Source organism: Meleagris gallopavo, chromosome 1 (assembly GCF_905368555.1).
Source record: "Meleagris gallopavo chromosome 1, MGAL_WU_HG_1.1, whole genome shotgun sequence".
NCBI lineage: Eukaryota > Metazoa > Chordata > Aves > Galliformes > Phasianidae > Meleagris > Meleagris gallopavo.
In genome coordinates, this window is record NC_139404.1 from 135,867,725 (window position 1) to 135,892,070 (window position 24,346).

General features: G+C 37.9%; 1 protein-coding gene across 7 annotated transcripts in view; it reads left to right on the top strand.

Annotated features, from left to right (window-relative positions):
* Positions 1-24,346, top strand: part of MYO16 (myosin XVI) — a 356,972-nt gene that overhangs the window by 106,021 nt on the left and 226,605 nt on the right. For all 7 annotated transcript variants that reach the window (XM_085215386.1, XM_085215393.1, XM_085215400.1 and 4 more), the window contains exons 3-4: positions 9,169-9,239; positions 12,550-12,693. In XM_085215386.1, coding sequence (XP_085071512.1) covers positions 9,169-9,239; positions 12,550-12,693 — 215 coding nt within the window. The remainder of the gene's footprint in view (positions 1-9,168; positions 9,240-12,549; positions 12,694-24,346) is intronic.

Sequence of the window (24,346 nt, forward strand, 5' to 3'; positions counted from 1 at the left end):
TTGTATTTCGATGATGTATATGCTGTCACAGATTATGTCCTGTGAAGAGGGATGCCCGAGGAAAGTATGCCAAGTGGTGAGATATTCCTGAGATATTCCTGGAATCAGATAATTCTGGCCACTCCTATGTCACATGCACGACTGTTTTGGATTAATGTATTGTTAACTAATATCCCTGGTTTGTTCTGGTTGAAGTTTGCTTCCTTGTGCACGCCCTGGGAATAGCACTGTATACATACAGAATCGAACAGCCAGTGGTCTACAGCTGGTAATTAGTACCATTTAGCAGCTGCTAAGCAGGATAATAGCCTGTTATCCTTGAAGATCTCTAATAGGAGTCCTAATGACTTGCTTACACTGCTTCTAAACCAGCTGGCATAGACTTGCTGTGCATGGTGTGAGAGTTAAAAGAGGGAGTGAGTCTCACTTTATATGAAATTCAAGTCAAGGGTAATTTGATTTATGGCAATTAAGAATTCTGGTATAGGATCAACAGACATGATAAAATAGAGGCAGCGTACAGTCTATTCAGCAGAAAAAATAGTGGTGTATGCAAATTCTTCAACTTCCAGTGTTACACTGGGGAAAAACATGGGATGGCAATTGTTTTCAAATTAGTCTACTGCCCACAGAATGAGTTTTTTGCTGATGTGTGTTTTATCATGTTGTATATAATAACTGTAGAACTGGAGACTTGAATACTCTGAAATAAATTTAACATACTGTAAAATATTGTAAGGCTCTGAAACTTATTCAGTTCTACAAACATTTGAGTGTAGAGTTGGGTGTCTCTGTATACCTCACTAACAAAAATTCAGAATTCAGTCAGGTCCATGCTACCATGCTACCTTGATGACATAGCTAATTTGACCCAGGAAATAGCTATACTGGCAAACCCCTGCAGTACTATCAGCTATGATGATAGAAGCAATTTTTTTAGCTAAGCAGGTGTTATTCTGTGAGGTTATTTACAGAAGTTTGCACTGAGGTAAAATCACAGCTTTATAAACTAGTGAGACTTTATCACAGCATTTTTCTCTTTTGACATGGCCAGAGCAATAACTCTGGAAAAGTGGATTAAAAAATAGAGGCAACAAGGGATGACCACCACTGCATAGAGCCTTGAGGTGTGCTCCTTGCAGAAATATCTTTGGTGTATAAAACTGAATATTGAATTGGCTAGAACTGGCTCCTTCAGTCTTCTCTAAATTACAGTGGTCACTGTTTTTCCGTTTCAGTCTAGGCAGAGGATTCTATTAGAAACTGTAACCATAAGGCAGGTAGGAACCGAAAAAAAGTGAAGTGAAAAAAGAAAGAAAATAAATGTCCTACCAAAAAAAAAAAAAAAAAAAAAAAAAAAAAAAAAAAGAGGAAGAAATTAGATGTAAATGTTAGGCAATGTGATCCATTAGTTTTTAAATATTGTTCCTCTGAATTGATCCTAGTCCAGTGTGCTTTTCCATGCGAGTATCTGTCTTTATAGAGTCTTAAAAACAAAAGTGTTTTACCTGCCATACCACCACTTAACTTGTGGTGTATCTTGTTTGACTGCTGCCCGTAATCACTTTTTTGTAAGGAGATTAATTTGTAATTACTGTGCTTGTGCATATAAGCCATTTGATTTCTGGTCTTAAATATTTTCCAGTGGAGGCAAGAACTGCATACAATTTTGCATATATAAAATAAAACAAGGTGGAATTTGCTTGAAGAAATGTTCTGTTTAGCACTTGTTGAATAATGGTAGAGCCTAAACTCATGAGCTATTCTGGCGATGTCTGTATAGCAACAGAAATATCTGTCCCATGGATGGAACTGTGATCTCCTCATTGATCTCATTTGAGTTAGAATTAGTGACTGTGGAGCCTAGAGACATAACAATTATTTTTATGGGATTTTCTGGTTCAGGGTACCTCAGATAACAGGACGGCTGTTCCCTTGACCTTGAATGATTTGTATCACTAGGAAGCTGGTAGGATTGCTGAATGCCTAGATGTGGACGTGAAGTGTTTGAAGCTGCCGCTCTTAGTGGGATGAGCTATCCTGTCATGATGAGCTTCTCCCTGCTGCTTGAGGTTCTCACCTACAGAGAAGTGTCTGAGGCCCACACCCAGGCTTGGGATCTGATTGATTTCTCCACTAAGAAAGCACGGGAGAAAACTAGCATCTGTTTTGATCCAGGTCTAACCTTAAAGCTGTGACAGTGAGGATGTAGGACTACCTCTGTCAATCTGTTTCATTGGTGGTTTGATTTCCTTCTTTTAAAGAGAATCGTATCAAATCAGCCTGACAATTCATATCCTTAAGTTCAGCAAAGAATCAATAACCCAATTGCTTAGGGACCATCATCAGATTTCCTGTCTGCCTGAAGAAAAATTATAAAGTATGGGAGCTCTGCTAGGTAGAATGAAAGCAGTGGCCTCATTCTCATCAATGCTGTGTTCAAACAGTGGACAACATGGTTTGCGTATAGAAAGCTAAGGTTCTCAAATTCAACTTCTGTGGAAAATGTCTTTTTCCTCCCTTTGTTAATGCATTCTGTGAATGGCATAGCACTTAGTGTCCAAATGTAGTGATTTCCTTTATGTTTTTTTTTTTTAATAAATTTATTTAATGCTTCAGTTGAGCTCCAGTGCAGGGATTAAGTTCCAGGAGTTCTTCAGAAAATGAGAAATTAGATGAGGTTTAAGCAAATTTGACAGATGCTTTGGAAATACTTCAAAGGTGGAAAAAACAGTAGGATTATGAATAAGTTGTTTTAGAAGGACACTAAGAGAATGATTTTTCTGAATAAGTGGTGGGACCACTTGATTTGAAAGCATCAGCTGTCTCACTTGTTATGTTGTGAAAGTATTGTTACTGTAAATGTGTTTGTTAGAGAAACAAGCTAAATTAAAATAATGATGACATCTACACGTAACACTTCTTGAATTTTGAATTTTCATTTTAACCTCATAATAGGAAAAGTAGGCGTTGTTCTAAGATGACATTTACTAAAAAATTATGACATCTTAATTGATTTCATTTGCTGCTCTGATTAAGACTAACATAACAGAGATTGGTGTTCATCTATACATCTCATGTGCAGCTGAGTTGTCTAACGGGTTCTTCATAATTATCTTCAGTTCAAGCTGAAAGTACAACATGACTGGAATAAGGAAGGCATATTAGAGGGGAACGAAGAAGGCAAGAATTCTAAGTGGTGCACCTAAACAAGGTTTAAGATGCTATTGTTGGATGAACAATCTGATTATGGAGTGACAACCAGACAAAATATGGCACTTCGTTAATTGAAGGTAGAAATATACTGTTCTTCTTGGTTCAGTGTCATTTCTGTTATCCAGTTACACAATTTCATGGTTGATTTACCCCCAGAACCATTTTCAACCACTGCTGGAGTGGTTACTCCACTCTTCATATTTGTTTGTAGCCATTCCAAGCCATTCCCAAATAGTTTATCTAGCTTAAAAGTAGTCTTTGTCTTGTGCCAGCATAAGGGAAGTGGCAGAAACATTCAGCCTGAGGCAACAGGTGAACAGAAAGACCCATTTCAGCAGCAGCTGGAGGTGTCCACAGTAAGTCACATTTCTTCACATAACGAACAAGTAAAGCCTTTCAGCTAGAGGTATGTATCCCTGCTAAACTGAGAACAGAAATAAGTGTTAACAGGAGCAAAGTTTACACTAGGTAGCTGCTACTCCCAGAGCAATGACTGTTAGAAACATCTACTAGTAATCTATATTCAACACAGCAGAAGGTAAGTTTTACATTTACTGGATATTTCTTTTTCTGTCTTTCCTGTTAAAAATAAAACTGGTTTACCCATATCTAAAGTTTGCATTACCACTGGTCACTAATGGGCTCTTGGCAGCCCTGGGGCTTCGGGAATCGTGTGCAAGGTTCTACTGTCACTTCAGACTTGTACTCTTTTACTTTCTAACATGTAAGGTTACAGATGGTTCTACATAGTATAATAGCTAGTAGCTAGATGTTTTTAGTTATAGCCCAGCCAAAGTAGTATTTATTCCTATGTATAACAAAGTTATTAATCTTACTGCCCAGTTCTTTAAACCAAACTAAAACATTAGCTAATTGTCACCGGTCATAAAACAATTGCTGTAACAGCTAAAAAAGCTGAAAAAATGCCAAAGCAAGTCCAGATAAAATTAGCCTTACAGACCTAGACCCACATGGAAGACTATTACAAGGCCTGTGACTGGTAGCAGGTATGGCTGTGCTAGCTTTAGTGGACTGTAGGGCTGCGTAGAAAGTTGTAATTCAGTAAATACAGTCAGTGAACTGTGGAAAGCTATTCAGCTCAGTGGAATAATGTAGTTAACATTGTAATGTGAGACCGACTTCATCACTTCAGTGCTGTTTAAAAAGCTTTATTAGATAGTACGGTTTGTGAATGGTCGTATCAGTTCTTCTTGAGCTTGCTGATAATTTTGCATGTTAGATCTGAAAGAGCTTAGAAGAATGGATGGACCTCTAAAAATGTTACTCTCAATTTTTATTTTCAAGTAGAGGTCAGCTTCCTGTCTTAAGGCCTATTTTCAGTCCCTTCTTTTTTCTGGAGATTTCTCTTCCAGGAAAGAATATACAATCAAACTAGTTTTGAAAGAAAGCCTTTGAAAACTATCTTAAAAATTGCACTAATTAAGGGAGATGCAGCATTTCTGGAACACAGTTGTGTGTGACTTGTTGTCCTCATTAGGGAATTTTTTTCCCCAAATTACTGGCAGTAGTTCTATCGAAAGGAAAAGCTGAACATAAAAGTGAAGATTTTCCTGTTGACTGTTATAGCCTTCAGTGGAAGACCTAAGTGAATTGCATGGTTGGGAGGGGAGTTTTGCTTCTGTGATCTTTTCATTGTTTTCTTTTTTAATATGTTTTACAGAGAAGGGTAGAATTCAAGAAAAGAGGAATATTTTTTTATTTGCCTTTATATGCGGAGGAATGTTTCACTTAATCCTAATTCAGAGCAAAGACTCTTGGCCAGTTGAGAGTTTGCATATCTTCCTAAGTAGTCTCTGTGATGTGAATTTCCCAAAGCACTGAATAAGCCACACAGTAATGAGGAAAAAATAGTTGAGATGAACAGAACTGTTGAGCTTTTATCTACTTACTCTGGTTTCTTTGTATATGACTTGTTCATTTGCTTATTGTCCTAATTAATATTCTACTTCAGCTTGCAGTTTTGTATTGTTTCTTTGTGATATAATCTTGGTACATATTTCTCCTGAGGGGGTAGCAGGGCGAAGATATTAATTCTTATGAATTTTAATTTCAGATCTAGAAATGATCTGTCATTTCTTTGCTTTCAAAAGCAGTGTCACTGAATGGATCTGGAAAGTTGTTCCTTCCTTCTGCATAACTGTTCTATAAGCACTAAGACTTTGGGAAGCTTGATGAAGGGAAGAGACAATAAATTCTCTTATGTTTTTGTACACAAGTGGCCAAGGACTTTTTGTGTCAGTTACAATTTTAGGCTCCAGGTGACATTTTTATGGAATATTTTTAGAAATGCAATTTTCCATTCTTGTCCTGCTCCTAGCAAACAGGTAAGATATTCATCTTCTGTCTTTGCTTAGAGGGAATTAGCTTTAAAGCAGTTTTGGTGTTTTCAAGACTCTTAATGAGTGATTTCATCTCAATGATCAAACAAGAAATCTTGTGTCTTATTTTTACTGCCATTATTTTATTTTATTTTTTTTCTTGAGAAAAAATGCTACTCAAAAGCAGTATATAAAGTGGCAGAGAGACTGAAATGGCTAGACTTTTTTTCTCTTGCTGAAAATAAGGGATGAGGAAGGAGAATGACTGGGTTAACTTGTTTAGATGAAATACTGACCAGGTTGGCATATTGAAATTACTTCTGGAGCTGTAAGAAATCTTTTGTGATATAGAATCAATGTTTTATGTCCTGCTAAAGAAAAGGTGTAACATACAAATGCTGAAAATATTCTCATGAAAATGATACAGTTGCACACCTTTTTAAGGAGGTAGGAAAAGTCTTAGCTGACGTAAACCTGAGATGGAGGAAGCATCTCCTTATATAGTCAGCAATTGAAACATTAACGAAGAAAGGAACTGAGTTATGTGCTTTTATTTTTGAAGGACTCTGGATGAGGACACTTGTATACTTTAGAACTGAATTTCCAGTCCCTAGGGCAGAAAGAAATGCATTGTTTTTTGTCATTCATCAATTTTTTTCTCAAGGTTATGAAAATATGTTTGTATTTCTCTACCTTCCCTCTCTCCTTTTTCCTGCTTTCCTGCTTTTCATCTTGCTTGACATTTGTTTCATTTCAGGTTACTTAATGTTCCACTTCTGCTTCTAATGGATAAACTAGAGACTACAGTAGCTTCTAATTGTAGTTAGCTTTCAAAGTGGCATTTGCCAGAACATCTAGTCTTTCAGAGTTGTATAAATGAACCAAACCAAAACCTTTGGTGAGCTGAAATAGGTACATGGAACTACTCATAAATTGTGAATTTATACAGTGGTTTGGACTGATGTTTGATTTTCAAAGTTTAAACATGAGCAGAAGATTTAATGGATTTGTATAACCAATGTAAATATTTGCTCACTATATACTATTGTGTTTAGTGTGTGTGGAGCAGGTAGTGATGATAATGCCAAGCCTTTTCTAGTCCAATTTTCACATGAATTTTACAGGCTTGCAACCATTTAGCCAGATTTTCTTTCTTAAGCAGCATATGTTTAGGACACATGATAAGAAATAACAGCATTTTCAAAAGACATTACTTGTAAAAATTTACAGTGTTTGAAAAGAAAGCTGATTCCTTTCAAAAAGGTCAACTGAATGTTTGAATGCAGTAAGTACATTCAGTACAGTGAAAAAGGAATTAAAAGATATACTCAAGATAAAGCAAACACACAAAATGCATGGGTAAGGTGGAGATGGTGCACATTATACACATCATTTCAAGGTCTTTGACATGGTCCTCCACTACATCCTTATCTCTAAATTGGAGAGAGATGAGTTTTGAAGGCTGGACTATTTGGTGGATAAAAAATTGCTTGGATAGTCATAGCCAGAGAACTGTCATCAACAGATCTATGTCCAAGTGAAGGCAGTGATGAGTTGTGTCTCCCAGGAGTCTGTCCTGGGACCGATGCTCTTCAACATCGTTATCAACAAACAACATGGACACTGGGAAGCTGAGTGGTGCAGTTGACACAATAAAAGTAAGGGGTGCCATCCTGAGAGACTTGGATAGGCTCAGAAAGTGAGCACATGAGAACCTAATGAGATTCAAGAAGTCAAATGCAAGGTGTTGCCCTTGGGTTGAGAGAATCCAGATATCAGTACGAACTGAGTGAAGAATTCATTGAGAGCAGCCCTGTGGAGAAGGACTTAGGTCTTCTCTCTCTCTTTTGTCCTGGTGGACGAAAAGCTGGACATGAGCCAGCAGTGTGCACTTGTAGCCTGGAAGGCCAATAGTATCCTGGGCTGCATTGAAAGGAGGATGAGCAGCAGGGAGAGGGAGATGATTATCTGCCTCTACTTGGCTCTTGACAAGCCCTTTCTGGAGTACTGCATTCAGGCCTGGGCCCCCAACACAAGAAAGATGTGGAGCTTTTGGAGTGGGTCCAGAGAAGGACCATAAAGATGATCAGAGAGCTGGAGCACCTCCCCTACAAAGAAAGGCTGAGCGATTTCGGCTTGTTTAGCTTAGAGAAGACTCTAGGGGGACCCCAGTGCAGCCTTCCTTCTAGTACTTGAAAGGAGCTTACAAGCAGGAGGGGAACCAACTTTTTACACGATCTGAAAGTGATCAGACACGGGGGAATGGCTTTAAACTAAAAGAGGGAAATTTTAATTTAGATATTAGCTGGAATTTTTTTTTACTCAGAGGGTAGTGAAGCACTAGAAGGGGTTGCCCAGAGAGATTGTTGATGCCCCATTTCTGGAGGCATTGAAGGCCAGCTTGGATGGGGTCCTGGGCAGCCTGATCTAGTGGTGGGTGACCCTGCCCTCAAGAGGGATTGTATCTAGATTATCTTTAAACACCCTTCAAACCTGAGCCATTCTATGATTATTTTCTTGACAGATTCTTAGGAGCTGGAACAGCCGTGAGATAATTTGATGGCTCTCCTGTAGGACAGAAATTGCAGTGGTGCAGAGGTTTGGGGTACCCAGAACTTTAGAATGCTTTGTAGGCCTTTGCACAACTCTGTCCAGGAATTTTAAATTGAATTAAATTAAATAAAACCCAGGATTTCCAGATGATGGGAACAAAATGAGCTATGTTCCTATTCATAGTACATTATTGGCAGTTACTTACCTGGCTGGAGGCTTTTTTTTTCTTACCAGTTCAGTGAAGAAAGGACTGCAGTGCTGGGGTGAGTTCCCCTGATGGTGCCTGACAGTGTGACTGCTCTGTTCTGCTCCAGGAATGAGCACTGGTGGCGTGAGTTATTCAGTGCTTAAATTCCAAGTGAAAAGGTTATAAACGCAGTGAAGACCATTGGGAAAAAGTGCTGAATTTTCACCCTTGAGTGGGCACTGATATGCAGGGTTGTTTTTCTGCTTGCATTTGTAAGCCTGTGTTCATTTCAAAAGGGAGACTGATAGATGTAACTGGGAGTGAGGTTGAACTATGAATATCATTTTAAGAATTATTCTGCATCAGTAATCTGACAATGTATTGTAAAGGTTAAATTGAGTGCAGATCAGATCATTTAGCTATGCTTTGGTGATTAATGTTGAGTGATACAACTTATGAATGCTATTTTCAATTATTTACTGAAAAAGCCAACAGGTCTTGTGGGAACTCTGCAAAATCAAATCAAACCAATAGACTGTGATTTTGCTCCTAAGGTGATTGTGACCTTGAGTAAGAGTCTCTTTCCTCCCCTCTCCTACATACAGAGCTAACATGCTCATCATCTGTCCTTTTGAGAAGTCCTCGATACTGTTCATTTTAACATTGTTATCAAAGGTTCTTTGCTTCCAGGCCTAGCCATTAAAATAGATGGGATGGGAGATGCTGACATGATAGTTTTGCAAATGTTATCTCAGCAGTTTGCATATATTATTAAATCTGTTAATGAAGATGGGGAAGAATCAGGCAATTAACAGCTTGGAGTTGGCTGTATTGCTGCATTAACTCTTGTTCCTCTTTACTTTGATATTTCAGTGCTGCGGCTGTTGAAGGATGGTGCTGACCCTCATATGCTTGTTTCCTCAGGAGGTTCCTTGCTCCATCTGGTAAGAGTGATTGAATATTAGTGTTAGTGACTGTGGATAAATACGGTAGGGTACTGAGTAGCAGATTGGGAATATCAGCGAGAAAAATGTCTTAGCAATACTTTTTTTTTTAATCTACACTGTCCTCCATGGTCATTATGAAGGCATCCAGCTATGCATGTGAAATAAATGGTCATTTTCAAATTGCTTATCGAAGGGTGGATCATATTCTAGGAATTGTAACTAACCAAGTAAAATGAAATGTTTTATTTATAAATTATCTGCACAGTAAGAACAAAGGAAATACTGTTTGATTTTGAAGGTATAATTGTGTGGTTCAAAGATTCATAGTTCCTATATGAAGAACACCATGATATAACATTTTCCTTTTGTTTTTTTGTGCATATTTTCTTGCACTAATTTTCTGCTCATACATATTTAACACAGTCTGCATCTGTGTTATTGTTTGCATTGCCATTTGGATTAAGTAGAAGATAGAAGGAAAACTGATTGTATGCAGTGACCAAAAGAGAAGCAAGATGTAAGGGCATGTAGGAGAAAGGCTACCATACAGAAAAGACTGCAGAGACAGAAGCCATTGGCAAAGCTTACCACAAATTCTTAAGTTTGATCATCCTTTGCATCCTCTGTCATGCTTCAATTTTAGATGTGCTTTCTGTTCAATGTGAAACTATTTTAAGATACTTGAATTCTACTTTTATTTCACAATGCTGCTAAAATAAATGTAACTTCAGAAATACAACAAGGGCATAAAAGATCTAGTTAAAAGTCTGCTTGCAGAATGTTTTATTTTAGATTTTGGAAGCACTTTTGACATTTTTTTGCTTAACAATAGCTTGAAAATGTGGTTGGTTTCAGATTGTGTTGATCTGTACTATAAAATTTCTTATCTCTGATTTGTTAAAACTTGAACATTAACAACTCAAGTTATACTAGTGATAATACGAATGGTACTGTTGCAATGAAACCGACAGTTTCTGGAACTGTCAGTTACATTGCAAACTAAAGGAAATTTAGTACATCAGAATTTACTTTCTGTTGAATAATCTGTCAGTATATTTGAAAATTGTTTAATGCATGACTGCTTTTTAACCTCCAAGAGTTTAATTTTCATCTGTATCTGTACTTATGAACCCAATATTATATGCAACTCCTACATTCACCAAGGTACCTCAGCTATGTTTTGACTGCGCAGTGGAACCCATCTGGGCACTTTTCCTTCTTTCCCCTTTCCTCCTAGTGTCCTAGCTTCCATATCATATTAATGCAGATAAGCAAACTGGATGCCATGGTGTGGTTCTGTATGTGATATTAGATGTGACTGAATAATTATGTCATACTCGCTTGCAAATTACCAACTTGATCTCCTTCTAATGACCCACCTGTGGATGAGGGAAAAGCTGTTGACTTAGTCTACGTAGATTTCAGCAAAGTCTTTGATGCTGTCTCCCACTTCCGGAGAAGCTGGCAGTCCATGGCTTGGACAGATACACTCTTTGCTGGTTAAAGAACTGGCTGTATGGCTGGGCCCAGAGAGTGGTGGTGAATGGAATTAAATCCATTAAATCCAACTGGTGAGCAACCAGTCACAAGTGATGTTCCCCAAGAGTCAGTACTGGGCCCTGTATCTTTATTGATGACCTGGATGAGGACACTGGGTGCACCCTCTGTAAGTTTGCAGATGACACCAAGCTGGGAGAAAGTGTTGATCTGCCAGGGAGTAGGATGACCCTTCAGAGGGATCTGAACAGACTGGGGTCAGTGGGATGAAGTTCAACATGTCCAAGTGCCAGGTCCTGTACTTTGGCCACATCAACCCCAGGCAACGCTACAGGGTTGGAGCAGAATGGAAGTCTGTGTAGAGGAAGTGAACATAGGGATATTGGTTGATGCTTGGCCAAACACAAGCCAGTAGCGTACTCACGTGGCAAAGAAGAGCAGTGGCATTCTTGCTTGATCAGAAACAGTGTTGCCAGCAGAAACAGGGAAGTTATCATTCCTCTGTCTTCAGTACTGATGAGACTGCATCTTGAGTACTGTGTTCAGTTTTGGGCCTTTCACTACAAGAAAGACTTCGAGGCTTGGAACGTGTTCAGAGAAGGGCAACGAAGTTCATGAGGGGTCTGAAGTACAAGCATTATGAGGAGAGGTTGAGGGAGCTGGGATTACTTAGCCTGGAGAATAGAAGGCTCAGGGGAGACCTTGCTGCTCTCTACAACTACCTGAAGGGAGGTTGTGGTGAGCTGGGGGTCGGCCTCTTCTCCCATGTAAGAAGTGATTAGGATTAGAGAGAATGGCCTCCAGTTGCACCAGGGGAGGTTCGGGTTGGTTGTTAGCAAATACTTCTCCAAGAGAGCGATCAGGAAATGGCACAGGCTGTCCAGGAAGGTGGTAGAGTCACCGTCCCTGTAGGTGTTCAAGAAACATTTAGATGTTGTACTGAGGGACATGGTTTAGTGAGAAATATTGGTGGTAGGTGGATGGTTTGACTGGATGAACTTAGAGGTCTTTTCCAACCTTGATGATTCTATGATTCTGTGAAATTTTTCGCAAATTTCACTGTATTTGTGCACTTACTGTATATGTGTGATTTCCAGGGTAAGGAAATGTTACACAGCTGTAAATATTGGATGAGGCATGGTATGAGGATGGCATTCAAAGCATCCAGGTACCTAATATAGAAACTTAGGTTCCTTGTAGCCGCTGCAGTGGAGAAAGATGATTCCTCCTCTAGTTACTAAACTCATGTGCAAGGCCAGACTCAGGATGTTATTACCTTAGGTGCTCTAATTGTCCTTACATTCATAAGCTGACATGCACGTACCCGCACTACCTGTACACCTGTAGTGTGCAGCATATGTATTTATCAGAGAGACTTGAAAAGGAATCACTAAGGGTAGTGGACTGAAGTATAGAGAGGTATGTATTACTGCTACAAACTGCATAAAAGGCAGGAGTTAGTGTGTTTGTGATGTGTGTGATTGTGAGTGTGAATATACTTGCAGCCTACTGCTCATGATGCATTCATTCAGTTCCTGTGTGCTAATTTGAAAGGACAGCATTAAATGAATAGAAAGCTCATCTTCACTGCAGCTTTCAGCAGATTTCATTTAGTGCTTTTTCACAGGGAATAAGGGATTCCATGAGCCATACACATGGAACTCGGTGCATCTGCAGAACTATTTCTATAGATTCATCAGCTGCTGTCTACAAACATATCATCTGCTAAATTTAAATAGAGAAAAAAATATGTAATAAATTCAATTGTACATGGAGTATAATGCTATCCCTAATCTACTCTTTCTTCTAGTGTGCTCGCTACGATAATGCATTTGCTGCAGAAATTCTGATTGACAGAGGAGTGAATGTAAATCATCAAGATGAGGATTTTTGGACATCAATGCATGTAGCCTGTGCGTGTGATAATCCTGATATTGTTCTGCTGCTGCTGCTAGTAAGTAAAACAGTCCAGTGCATTGTGTGCTTGAAAAGGAAACAGAATGCATCACCATACAGTTTGAAATTGCTGTGTGAAAGGACTATATTGCTAATCATATCAGTGAAAGCATATATTGTGTATGTTTATTTTTGATGTTATTTTAGTGCTCAGGATTTTTAGAAGATACATAGCAAGGCATTTTCAGGTCTTTAATAAGAGTACATTATGAATGTACGTCATGACAAGTCTCCCTTATCTTTTCCTTGTAGTCAAGAGCTTATATCTCTGATAAGCACTCAGTCCCAAATGGGATACTCAAATAATTTTTCTTTTATCTTTGTCACTTTCTGTTAAGGGTTGAGTTGGCAGACAATCCTATCAAAACCTCCTTCTTAAAAGCAAATATTCACTCAGTTACACTCAGTATTCATAAAGAAGTGTTTGTGGACATGACCAAAATGAAGCCAATTTAATATTTGTCTAATCAACTTTAATCAAGCCATATTTACCCAGTGTAGTGATAGATATGACATTCAGGCTCGATAGAGAACAACTTTGTTCTTGTGCTTCTGTTCCTGGGACTGCAGCCTTTAGTTTTAGTGCAGGATATTAAAGCAATTGTTTGTCCCATTTCATTTCCTATTGCTTTTTAAAGCAGTAGTACAAAAACAATTCACAGTCTGACAGTTTTCTAATCTATTTGCATCAATTTAAAATTTGTATATATTTTTTTAATAGGTCATTGCAAGTAGATCAGCATTTCTTAGTATATTATAATGATATTTAAATGTTACAGTTTAAAATTAAGGGAGAAATATTTTTGAAAGACTGTATGCTTGGTAATAGTTTTCATGGAATCACTTTGGGAGAGTGTTTATTCCAACCCTTCTGCTTAGAGCAGGGCCAGCCACAGCAGCCTGCCTAGGACTGTGTCCAGTCAGATGTTGAATATCTGGAAGGATGAGAAGTCCAGAACCAATCTGTACAACCCACTCTTATGTTTGACCATCTGCATAGGAAGAAGGCTTTTTTTTAGGTTTAAACAATTTTTTCTGTATTTTGGTTTGTGCCTATTGCCTCTTGGTCCTTTCACTAAGCACTACTCAGAAGAGCTTGGCTCCATCTTCTCCACTCCCCCAGTCAAGTATTTATATAAACTCACAATCCCCCTGAGCCTTCTCAAGTCTGAAGAGTCCCAGCCTCACTTTGTATGACATGCTCCAATCCCTTCAACATTATTATGGCTTTTTGCAAGGATCTCCCCAGGATGTTCACATCTTTCTTGTACTGGGGAATTTGCCTTATCAGACACAAATAAGGCATGACTTTGAAATGAAGGATATTTCTCTTTGGTAAGAGCGGGCTTATAGAAGTCTCATAAAGAGACATGATCAGATTTTTGATTACAACTGTGTATATGCCATATGAAAATTTACAGGTAATGTATTTATGACTAAAAATGGAATTGCAAATAAACAAAAAGAAATGATGATTTTTTGGCAATCTTGAAACCTGTCCTCTAGTTCCTTTGTCACAACGGAAAGCATGGCTGTGTATTTTTGCTCTTCACAGGATTGTGTTTAGCCAATATATTGAAATCTGTACACTCCTTTGCCTTAACTTGAGCTGGCACTGCACTGTGCCCCATGTGCTGATTTCAGTACAGATAGGGTTAATAGCACACTGATGTTTGATTGGTGCTGAGGGGCCAGATCTTCTCTATGGCGCAGATCAATGATGGCATGGGGCAGCAGGTGGCTGCAGTGTGAGCTGTGCCAAGCTGTGGGTTGGACATTCCTGGAATTGTCAATTTGCTATCACAAGCAAGCAGTCTTAGCAGTAGTGAGAATAATCTTTGGATTTACTTAATCGTAGTGAATTATAGTAATATGCTTTGACTCTTCTAACTCTAATATAATGCTGTGTATCTGAAAAAAGGACTGTAGTTACCACCTGACCTTCTGTAAATGACCTGGACTATGGTGAAACCTTCATTTGGAACCTGGAGTTACTTTTACACTGTTCTGTGATTGCTTTTTTCAGTCTGTATCTTTGGTTTTAATTTTGAACTACATCAAATCCTATCTTGTAATCTCTTAGGATTCTGGTGGCCTCTGAGACTGCACCTGCTCTAGAAAATTAAGCTGTGTCCAGGAACATTCCTGGACTGTAATCATCTGTACTAGTAAACTGCTAGAAAGGCCTGTGGCATGAATTTGGCATGTGCCTTTTAGACTCCTTCCAGACAATTTCCCAGTGCATTTTTGAAATTGTAAAGCCCCATGGTACATTTTGTATCCAGCTCATATGATGTAGAAGCTGAGAGACTTTACTGGACTAAGTGAGGTCTGGCACATGCCAGCTGACTGCAATGCCTAGAATTTTCTCAGGTACGTTTTTTTTTTTCAGTAGTAGAGTTGCAGCCTTTATCATATTTGGCTTTGTTTGGAATGTCCATTTCTTTACCTTTTCTATTATAAATGTAATGTATTCTTTGAATTCTACCTGTCCTTCTAAACTGATAAGCAGGTTAGAATGGAGAAACTGGTCCATAACAATTCTTGTACTGAGCAATGGGGAAGCCCAGCTATGTTGGGCACTTCTGAAGTCTTCCCTGCCCCTGTTTTTTTTTGCAAGCCCAATCTAATTTAAAAAACATTAAGTATTTCTACACATAGTTATATCTGAAATTATTTTTTGTTTCCCATCATTTGAATGTTGTTTCATATTGTTCCTGTTTATTATAAGCGGTCTTCTCCAGGTATCTTCTGATAACTTGGAATAAATGGATCATCTTATATATTAAGGTCTTGGTAAGCAGAGTTACATCCATATGTATTTTTACATTTAGTGTTGGAGTTCTGTATCTTATTTGCAAAACTTTTAATAAATTTGCCTATATTCTGGGTAGTATGCATTTTTTAAGGCATACTTTCCTTGACCGTATAAAAATACCTTTATACTCTCCATTCTGGAGTGTTAACAATAAATAGAGTACTGTGGAGAGAAAGGAAATTATTCTTAGGTAAGCAGTGGTTTTTGAACCGTGACATTAATTCTATCTTTAATAATATTTGACAAAGTGAAAATGGAAATTGAGATTGGAGGCAAGTATTTTTCACAACCTTGAGCTGTCTTTGCGTGAACATTTGATATTAGAAATTACTTGGCCTTGAGGTTGGAGTGTTTCATGGGCCATGTCTAATGTGTAGCGTGAGCCTGGATAATACTAATACGAGCCACAGGCAGCTCCTACTATGTCACAGATTTTAGCTGAAAGAATAAATAATACTTCGTGTACCCTCATGAATTACTTTTAGATAAATATTTCTTCTAGATTGACTTTATAGCCTCGACAGTGCTCTATTATCTGTTTTAAAGATGTGAACCAAAAAATAACAGCAGATCTTTCAGCTGAGACCTGAGCAAATTCTAATTCCTACCAAACAGTCATAGAAACCAGTGGAGGTTTCTTTAATGTGGGTTTCAAAATGTTTCCTGAAGGGAAAATAAAAAAAATGGGAATATAGAGTATATAGATCTGAGAAGACTCAATGAAGACTTAATTAAGCATACCTAGTTTCTGATTATATTGCACTTTTGGTAGTCTTCATGTTCTCTGTCTCAGCCAATATAGTGATTTATCTATTGTTCATCAGCTTAACCTTGGTAACTGGCTGTTTCTGTCCTCTGATAGATAGGAAAGACAGAGCTTATTAGCTTAAATGCCTCTCCCTGAAAGCTAGGAGGGGCTGTGGATGTTATGTCACGTGATAATGCACTGTCCTACTGGACATCCTACTGGGTGCCTACTGGAATTGTAGGCAGTTTGGGGAATATGTGCTGAATGAAATACTTGAAGCAATTTCTTTCCATCCCAACTTTTTACCCCAGATAATATAGCTTTCCATGGGACATATTTAAGTCTTCTCCACTTTGTGGCTGTCAGCAAGGGAGGGCATTGGGCAGTTCAACCAGGAAATATATCCCATGTAGCCCACCACTGAAGAACTTGCCCTGGGGCAGCTGCTAGCACACAAGGAAATGAAGAGATCAAAGGTAATCTTTGGAGGTCTGGTTGCCATACATGCAAATGAGATGGGAAAGGTCAGATTCATCAATCACTGCTTAGCAGCATTAGTACTGAGGTTTCCCTTGAGACAGGGGACTTTTTTGTTGATGTTGTGTGCAGCAGCCTTCTCTAGCAGATTGAAGAGAGTGCTCAAGTGAGGTTCACTTAAGAAGAAAGATGCATAAGCTTATATACATTAGTGGTGAAATGAAATCTCAAAGAGGGCATGAAAAGCAACAAGATGTTATCTGCTGTCTTCCCTTGTTGCCTTGTGAAATCTCAGGACAGGACATGCTGACAGCAGTTCTGTCTGGTTTGGGTGCTTTCCTTTCCCATTGTCTGTGGGTGCATTGCAATGCTGCATTTTGCACTTGTTTTTGGTACTGCTTTCTATATTGAATTGAAATACTAGTTAAGATTTGCAATTTAATTTTCAGAGTGCTTTGTCTCACTGAAAGTGCTGAGTTAAAATTTGTTGAAAGAGTGAAATTAATACTGTTGCAATTTAGTAAATAATCCTCAGCTACTCAAAGAGTAGGGTATATGAATAAAAATATCACTTTGTTGTATCACTTTTTTTCCTGTTTCTCTTACTTTTTATTCAGCTGGACATTTTTAATTATTGTGAATTCTCTACTCTAAGAAATCAGCCATGGATAATTAAAAAGGCAATAGAGGTCAGAGCTGTTCAGCTGCTCCATCTTCTCCATTCTATTTACTGCCCCAACGAATTGAACATTAAATGGAAAAAATATAACCGATCAGATTCTGATTTGTCTGTGCAATTCCGTGATGTGTTTATTTGGATCTTGACCCATACTTTTCTCTCAATTTTTGAAATGTGGTATTCGTGTAGATATTAAATGGTTCACAGTCACATTGAGCTCCTATGTTTAGTAGCTTTTCTCAAGATAAACTATGGCTATGTTATGATCTTTAAGTACCTTTATGACTTCCTGTTACACCTTAATTTCAGAGCACGTAATGGATAATTCATCATTGAGCTTTGGACATGATGATCATATAACTGTACAATTAGACTTGCACAAGACATTGGAAGTTACAGGTTTTCTTTTGCAGTACATCTTTGGTTTAGATGTTGTTGGTAGTTCTTTTTCCTTTCCTTACAACTCCAAAGTAGTTGTGGAATTCTTTTAGGTTAACTGATGTAAAGTTGAAAATGAAAACAGGTGAGAATTCATTTTAATAGTGATTTTTTATTACTTCATTTTAACATCTTCAGGAGGCATCTTGCAGTGAGTAACAGGAATATGTTTTTTTGCTTCCATAATGCAGATTTTGTCAAATGAAATTAGGAAAGTGAAGTCAGTACTGTACAGTGCTTTACACTGAGGAGATTTATCCCTTCATTGACCTGATGGCATTGCTGTAATAAACATAACAGTTAATTAACTGGAATGGCAGAGAGCAGTACTACATCCTCAGGAACTTTTACATATGGATAAAGGAAAACTGGGGAGTAGAAATACATTTTTAGTGTGTTCTTTTTACTGACATTATTAGGAAAAGCAAATATAAGAGCTGTCAGCCAGCCAGTAAAGTGTGTTTATTCACATGCTTTTTGGAACCTGGAACTGAAGCACAAAATTCAAAATTAGATTTGCCCTTCAAAGAAAAAAGCTAGAGCAGTCTATTGGGTTTACATGGGAAGTTTTTGGTAGCAGAGCAGTCTATTGGGTTTACATGGGAAGTTTTTGGTAGCAGAGGAGCTGCAGTAGTGGCCTCTGTGAGCAGAGCCCTGCACTGCCCCATGTCAGATCATAGCTGGTGGGTATGCCTCTTGGATAGCACACTGAAGAAAGAAAAACTGGAAGACGGGAGTGAGAAATGTGAGAGAAGCCCTTTTTTTAGTTTTTAGTTTGTCTAAACTATAGTTTAGAGTACTGCTCTACTCTGTTAGTAATCAGTGATAAATTAGTCTTCTCTAAGTCATGTCTTGTTTACCTGTGCTGGTAATTGGTGAGAGATCTCCCCATCTTTATGTTAACTCATAAGTTTCTTTTCATCATGTTTTCTCCCCTCACTGCACTGAAGAAGAGGAGTGAGAGAGTGATGGTGTGATGTTTAGCTTACCATAGGTGTTAAACCACCACATCACTCACAAAAAAAATTTAGATATAGAGGACAGTAAAAAAGTTGCAGTAAATGCCGTATGAACATTTTAGCCAAAATGCTAATGTTATTATAATGTTGAAAGTGTAACAAGCCTGTGTCCTGGGGTTTCAGGTAGGGCCTAGATTTATTCATTTTCTGTAATAAGACATATAGCTTTATTTCTCTAATCTTTATCAGCACTGTGTGTTCCTGCTCTGGGTGTTTTTAGCCTGGCTTATTGTTCTAACCGTAGGTGTATGATATAGTCCTTCAAATCTTCAACTCTTCAACTCTTTGAAAGGGTAGATAACAGCAGGACAAGGGGAAATGGCTTTAAGTTGAGGGAGGGAAGATTTAGGTTGGATGTCAGGGGGAAGTTCTTTACAGAGAGAGTGGTGAGGTGCTGGAACAGGCTGTCCAGAGAGGTTGTGGATGCCCTGTCCCAGGAGGTGTTCAAGGCCAGACTGGATTGGGCCCTGGGCAGCCTGGTCTAGTACTAAATATGAAGGTTGGTGGTCCTGCCTGTGGCTGGGGGGTTGGAGATTCATGATTCTTGAGGTCCCTTTCAACCCTGGCCATTCTGTGATTCTGTGAAATCCTCGTAGTGTTCTTTAGCACCTGTGTGGTACCTACTAACTTCTGCTTTTCTTTGTTCTGCTTTTCATGTGATCTTAAATTGTTTTCAGAGAAGTATTGAGGTTCTGGGTCTTGCAGGCCACCAGAAAAAAAACAAAAAAACAAAAAAACAACAACCAAACAATAAAGTATGTGAAGTGTGGAGCTTACTAGGGAAAAGATGAGATGGCAAAACAACATCCTCTGAGTTTTTTTCTGGGTATGCTTGTATATGCTCTACCCAAGTGCCCTGAACTGCCCTGGATGCTGTTCCACTTGTGATAGGACACTGTTTTTGTAAGGAGCTTTTAGAAACACTTATTTAAAAGCCTTCCACAACCACACTTTGGCTGACAGGATAAAAACTGTGTATATTTAATTAGTTAAATCTTACCTCAGCGCTAGTAGTACTAGTTGAATATTTTAAATTTGACTGCCTCTTCGCATCTGGAATTTATTAATTATTTCATCCTTTCCTGTTTTAGCCTTGAGTTTTTCTGATAGACTTTTTAATATTTTCTGTAGGATGCCTGCTTTTGCTATTAACATAAAGGTCTTTTTCCAGGTAGCTCTTCCAAAATCTGATACAGATTTACCGGAAAAAAAATAAAGGAGAAGACTTGCTGGTGAGAGTAGGAAGGAGGACTTATTTGGCTGCAACTCTCTGTTCCCTTTTCCCATTCAGTTGGTATGGGATGTATGTCAAGTCATGTAATGAGAGAGCAGTTGCAGTTATTTTGCCCTTGTTCTTTTGATCCGACTGTTTTAGCAAGCAGAGAGGAATGATCAGGATGTCATTAGCTTTAGAACTTAATGAAAGATTTTTATCTTTCATAATTTTAGAAACAATTAAGGCAGAACAAACAATTGTGTCCTCAGAAGAAAGTAGTTCTGTCCTCCCACTCTATCTTGTTTAATAATTATTTCTCCTTTGTGTCATTTTATCAGGAAACCATAATGGGGAGAGAATGATGAGTAGTTACAGGTCAGGAGATGACTGTGAATGCCCGTTCAAAGTATAATATGGCCTAATAGAAAATGATTCTCCTCTGTTTCTACAGACAGCTATTAACGAAGCCTTTATATAAAAACAGTGGATATCTAAAAAAAATATTTTCCTCACTTGCAGTCTGCAGAGTCTAGCAAATAAATGAGTGCTGAGTGTCGGAGGTACCTTCCAGAGAATGCATGCTACTGGCTCACTGCTTTAATTGTTGCTGACAGAGGAGTAAAAGCTGACTGAGCTGGGATGGAACTAATCTAGGTGAAGGCTATTACTGAGCTGTTAAACACCAGATGGCAACACTCAAGGGAAGCTGTAGCTTCTCCTTCAAGACTGGAAAAGGGGATGAAAGTAGCTAGTAATGCAGCATTAAAGGTAGTCCAAGGAGAGATAAGAACAGGAGCCTAACTGGATAGGGAGGTCTTGGAAAGCATTTTGTATTTGAGTGTTATCGTAAGAGTTATTTTTTCTAAAAAGAAAAAAAAAAAGACTGCTTAGTAAAATTAACTTATCAAAGAGGGAATCAAAGGCTTATCATACAGAGATATGAAGATATTAAGATATTATAGAAGTTGAAAACAACAGTTTAAAAAAGTACTTTCATAGATCTGTCTACAAGAAAACGTGGAGATTGACCAAAACCAGGTGCTCAACAAGGAATATGACTATATTGTAACATGGCCATAAGGAAGGGATGAAAGAAGAACAACTACTGCTGAAGAGATAGACTTTAGGAAAATATTTTCTTAGAACTACATAAAAGATGAAACTTCAGAAAGGAATAAAAGCATGTCATCAGAATAGAGGAATAAGTAATGGAGATAGCCCAAGGGCAGAAGTCTCATAAAAGAATAAGTATAATGTGATGAGAAGAGGAAAGGCATCAGAATGTTCCACTGACAGAAAAAATAACTATTGAAACAGAATCTGAACTTTACGGTGAAAGAGTGCTAGAGCGTCTGATGAGTTAGTCTTTTTCCACAGGAAGGAGTCACAGAAAGTAAAATCTCCACTTAGCCATGAGACTGATTATTATGTTTGAAGAGTCTGTAAATGCTTATTGGATGGCTTGAAATTGCCAAGAAATTTATAGAGAGTGGTGAGAGAATTGAATAATTCTGCCTGTGTTCTCACAGTGAAAAGTATTACTTGCTTGCAGAAATATCAGGAATGGTAGGAACTGGCTGTCAGTAACACTACTCAACATTGATTTCTGATGTTACAGAACGTAGCACATAACTGACAAAGTGTGCAATTTGTAGTCCTTAGCATCAAATTTTTTTCCATAAAATTAAAAATCCTGGAGGTAAAGGAGAGTTAACCTTGAAGTTGAAGATGGTCTTGAAGGCAATACAACAATATTCATAAATTACTCTTCATGTTGGGAGGAAAAACTATCCCGTTTTTGGGTGGGAGCACATAAGGACAAGTATGACACGAAGTGGGCTACATGCACAAAGATGGGGGATTCTGGATCAGTTTCACTGTAATCCTTTTGATTCCAGACAATGGGGGTGAAGGAATGACAAGATAATGAAAATGAACATCTAGCTTTTGACCTTCAGTGAACACAGATCTGTGCTATGGAGGTGATGGTCTGGGAATGTTCAATGACTGGGAGATTAATTGCTTATGTATGCCAGGTGGCCTCTGTTGAATCAGTGACACAATTTTCCTGCTGATAGCTCTTAGGGAATAGCTAGGGAATATGAGGAAAACTGCTAGTGAAATTATAGAAGTGAAAAGCTGCCTGGTGGTTGTGAAACTGGTAACAGCAAAACTACAATCTACCTTTTAAGAGAGAAACTATGGGTCTGGGAGTTGCTGAGGTTTCTTTAGGATCAGTCTGACAATGCTATTTTATTTACAGTTTTTGGTAATAACCTTGGGAGGAAAAATAGGAGTATGATAAAAAAAAAAAAAAATTGGCTGAAGACGAAGCTGCAATACCTTGTCACTATGGGTGAGGATTGGAATTTCACACTGAAAGATGTCTTGGAAGGCTTCAAAAGCAAAAATAGGGGTGAAATTTAAGTGTACAAGGAATAAGGTCATGTTCTGAGTTACAAGTAACATGCATTTCTGTGATACACTCAGGAATCATCAGCTGGAAATAGCAAAGCATTAGAAACACCTCAGAGATTTATTCAATTGTAAGATGATTATATATTACAAATCTGTATCTGCCAATAGAGAAAAGTGATTCTTGGTTCTGTCAGAATGAAGATATTTCCAGCAGAGAGAGAAATGCTTTATTGCACTGTATAAGGAACAGCAGCCTGTAGTTAATTATCTACAGACCTGTTAAAGAATTGTGGATTCTACCAAGGAAATTTGGAAAGAAAAACAGAAAAATAGGCTAGAAGTGTCTAAAAATAACTAATCTGTTTAATTTTGAAACAAAACAAGAACACAACGCAAAAGCAACAAACACTGAGACAGGATGGTTGTGGAAACTTTCTGTAAATAATCAAGATAGAGGAGAATATAAAAAGAGCTATTGAAGCCTGGGGTTACTGCTAGCATGAAAACAAATGATTATAAAATCTCAAGGAATTAAGACTGAAATTAACTGTTATGAATGCTAGGCAACTTAGGTGGGAAAACAGCATTCCATGCAGGAATAATAAGGAAGGGGAAAAAAACACACAAAAGCAAGCTAATTGGCTTTAAAATCAATCTTAAAGTTGTGAATGAGATTAAATGTTATGTATTTACCTGTGTTATCAAAGTAATGCCTCAGGAGATCCGTTCTAGTATTATATTCCCATACGAGGTCTGTTCAGAGGGCTCTGTAGACATAATTATCCTGGTTGTGTGCTTAAAATAATAAACTAACATAAGGAGGATACTAAAATGTACATTTGTTCAAATACCAGCAAATAAAATTTTGTTGTGGATATTTGATAACTTAGGTTATGGCTAAATTTCTATGAAATCAGGCAAGAAAGAAGTTCATGGAAAAAGCTCTAGCTTTTCTCAAATATTTGAAAAGAAAATGAATAACGAGCAAGAAAAAAAGAAAAAAAGGATTTTTTATCCAAGAAAAGAAACTTGAAGGACGTAAAAGGTTGCATGCATAGTCGCTGACAGTAAACTGAGAATGATACTTAGATCTGTAATTAATTGTTTGCCTCAGCAGTATTTGTAAGAGAAACTGCAGTGCATACTGGTTCATAAAACTGAGTATTGTCCCAGTGGGGGTATGAAAAGGCAGACATATGAGAAATATGCCAGTGCAAGCGCTTGATTAAGCAGAAAAATGATTAAAAAAAGAATTACAAAGAAAAAAGTGCATTAAGGCAATCTTTTGGTGACATTTGCTTGAAGTTAAAATTTAACAGTTCCTGTTGAGTTCCTCTTTCCTACTGGTTTCCATGTTTATAAGAAATATATGGAAATGAAAAATAAATTGTGAGATCTAGTGCAGTGGTTTTCAAAGTGGAGTGCATGTCCTGAGGGATGCACAAGCCAATCCATTGATGCGTGGGAGGTATGTATTAGAACCTCTCTCTATATTTACTTTTTATCTAAAAATATAAAAGAGAAAATTAAGCTTAACTAGTTTCTCATATTTATTGAAGATGGCACTATCATTCTGTCTTAGGTCACATACAATAGGCTGGGTGTTCTGGGGGAAGAGTGGGTGACCCACAGAACAGAGTTGTTGACAGTGGTGTTGTCGCTCATTCACTGGCTTCAACATATTGCAATGTTTTACAGTTTTTGTGTTCCCAGTTAAATGAATTTAGGGATTATATTATGTAGTTTAAAAAAATGAACACTCACAAAATGGCCATGTGGCTTTAAGGGATTTCTGCAAAGAAACCATGGATTTAAGATAATATTGTGAGCACAGATTA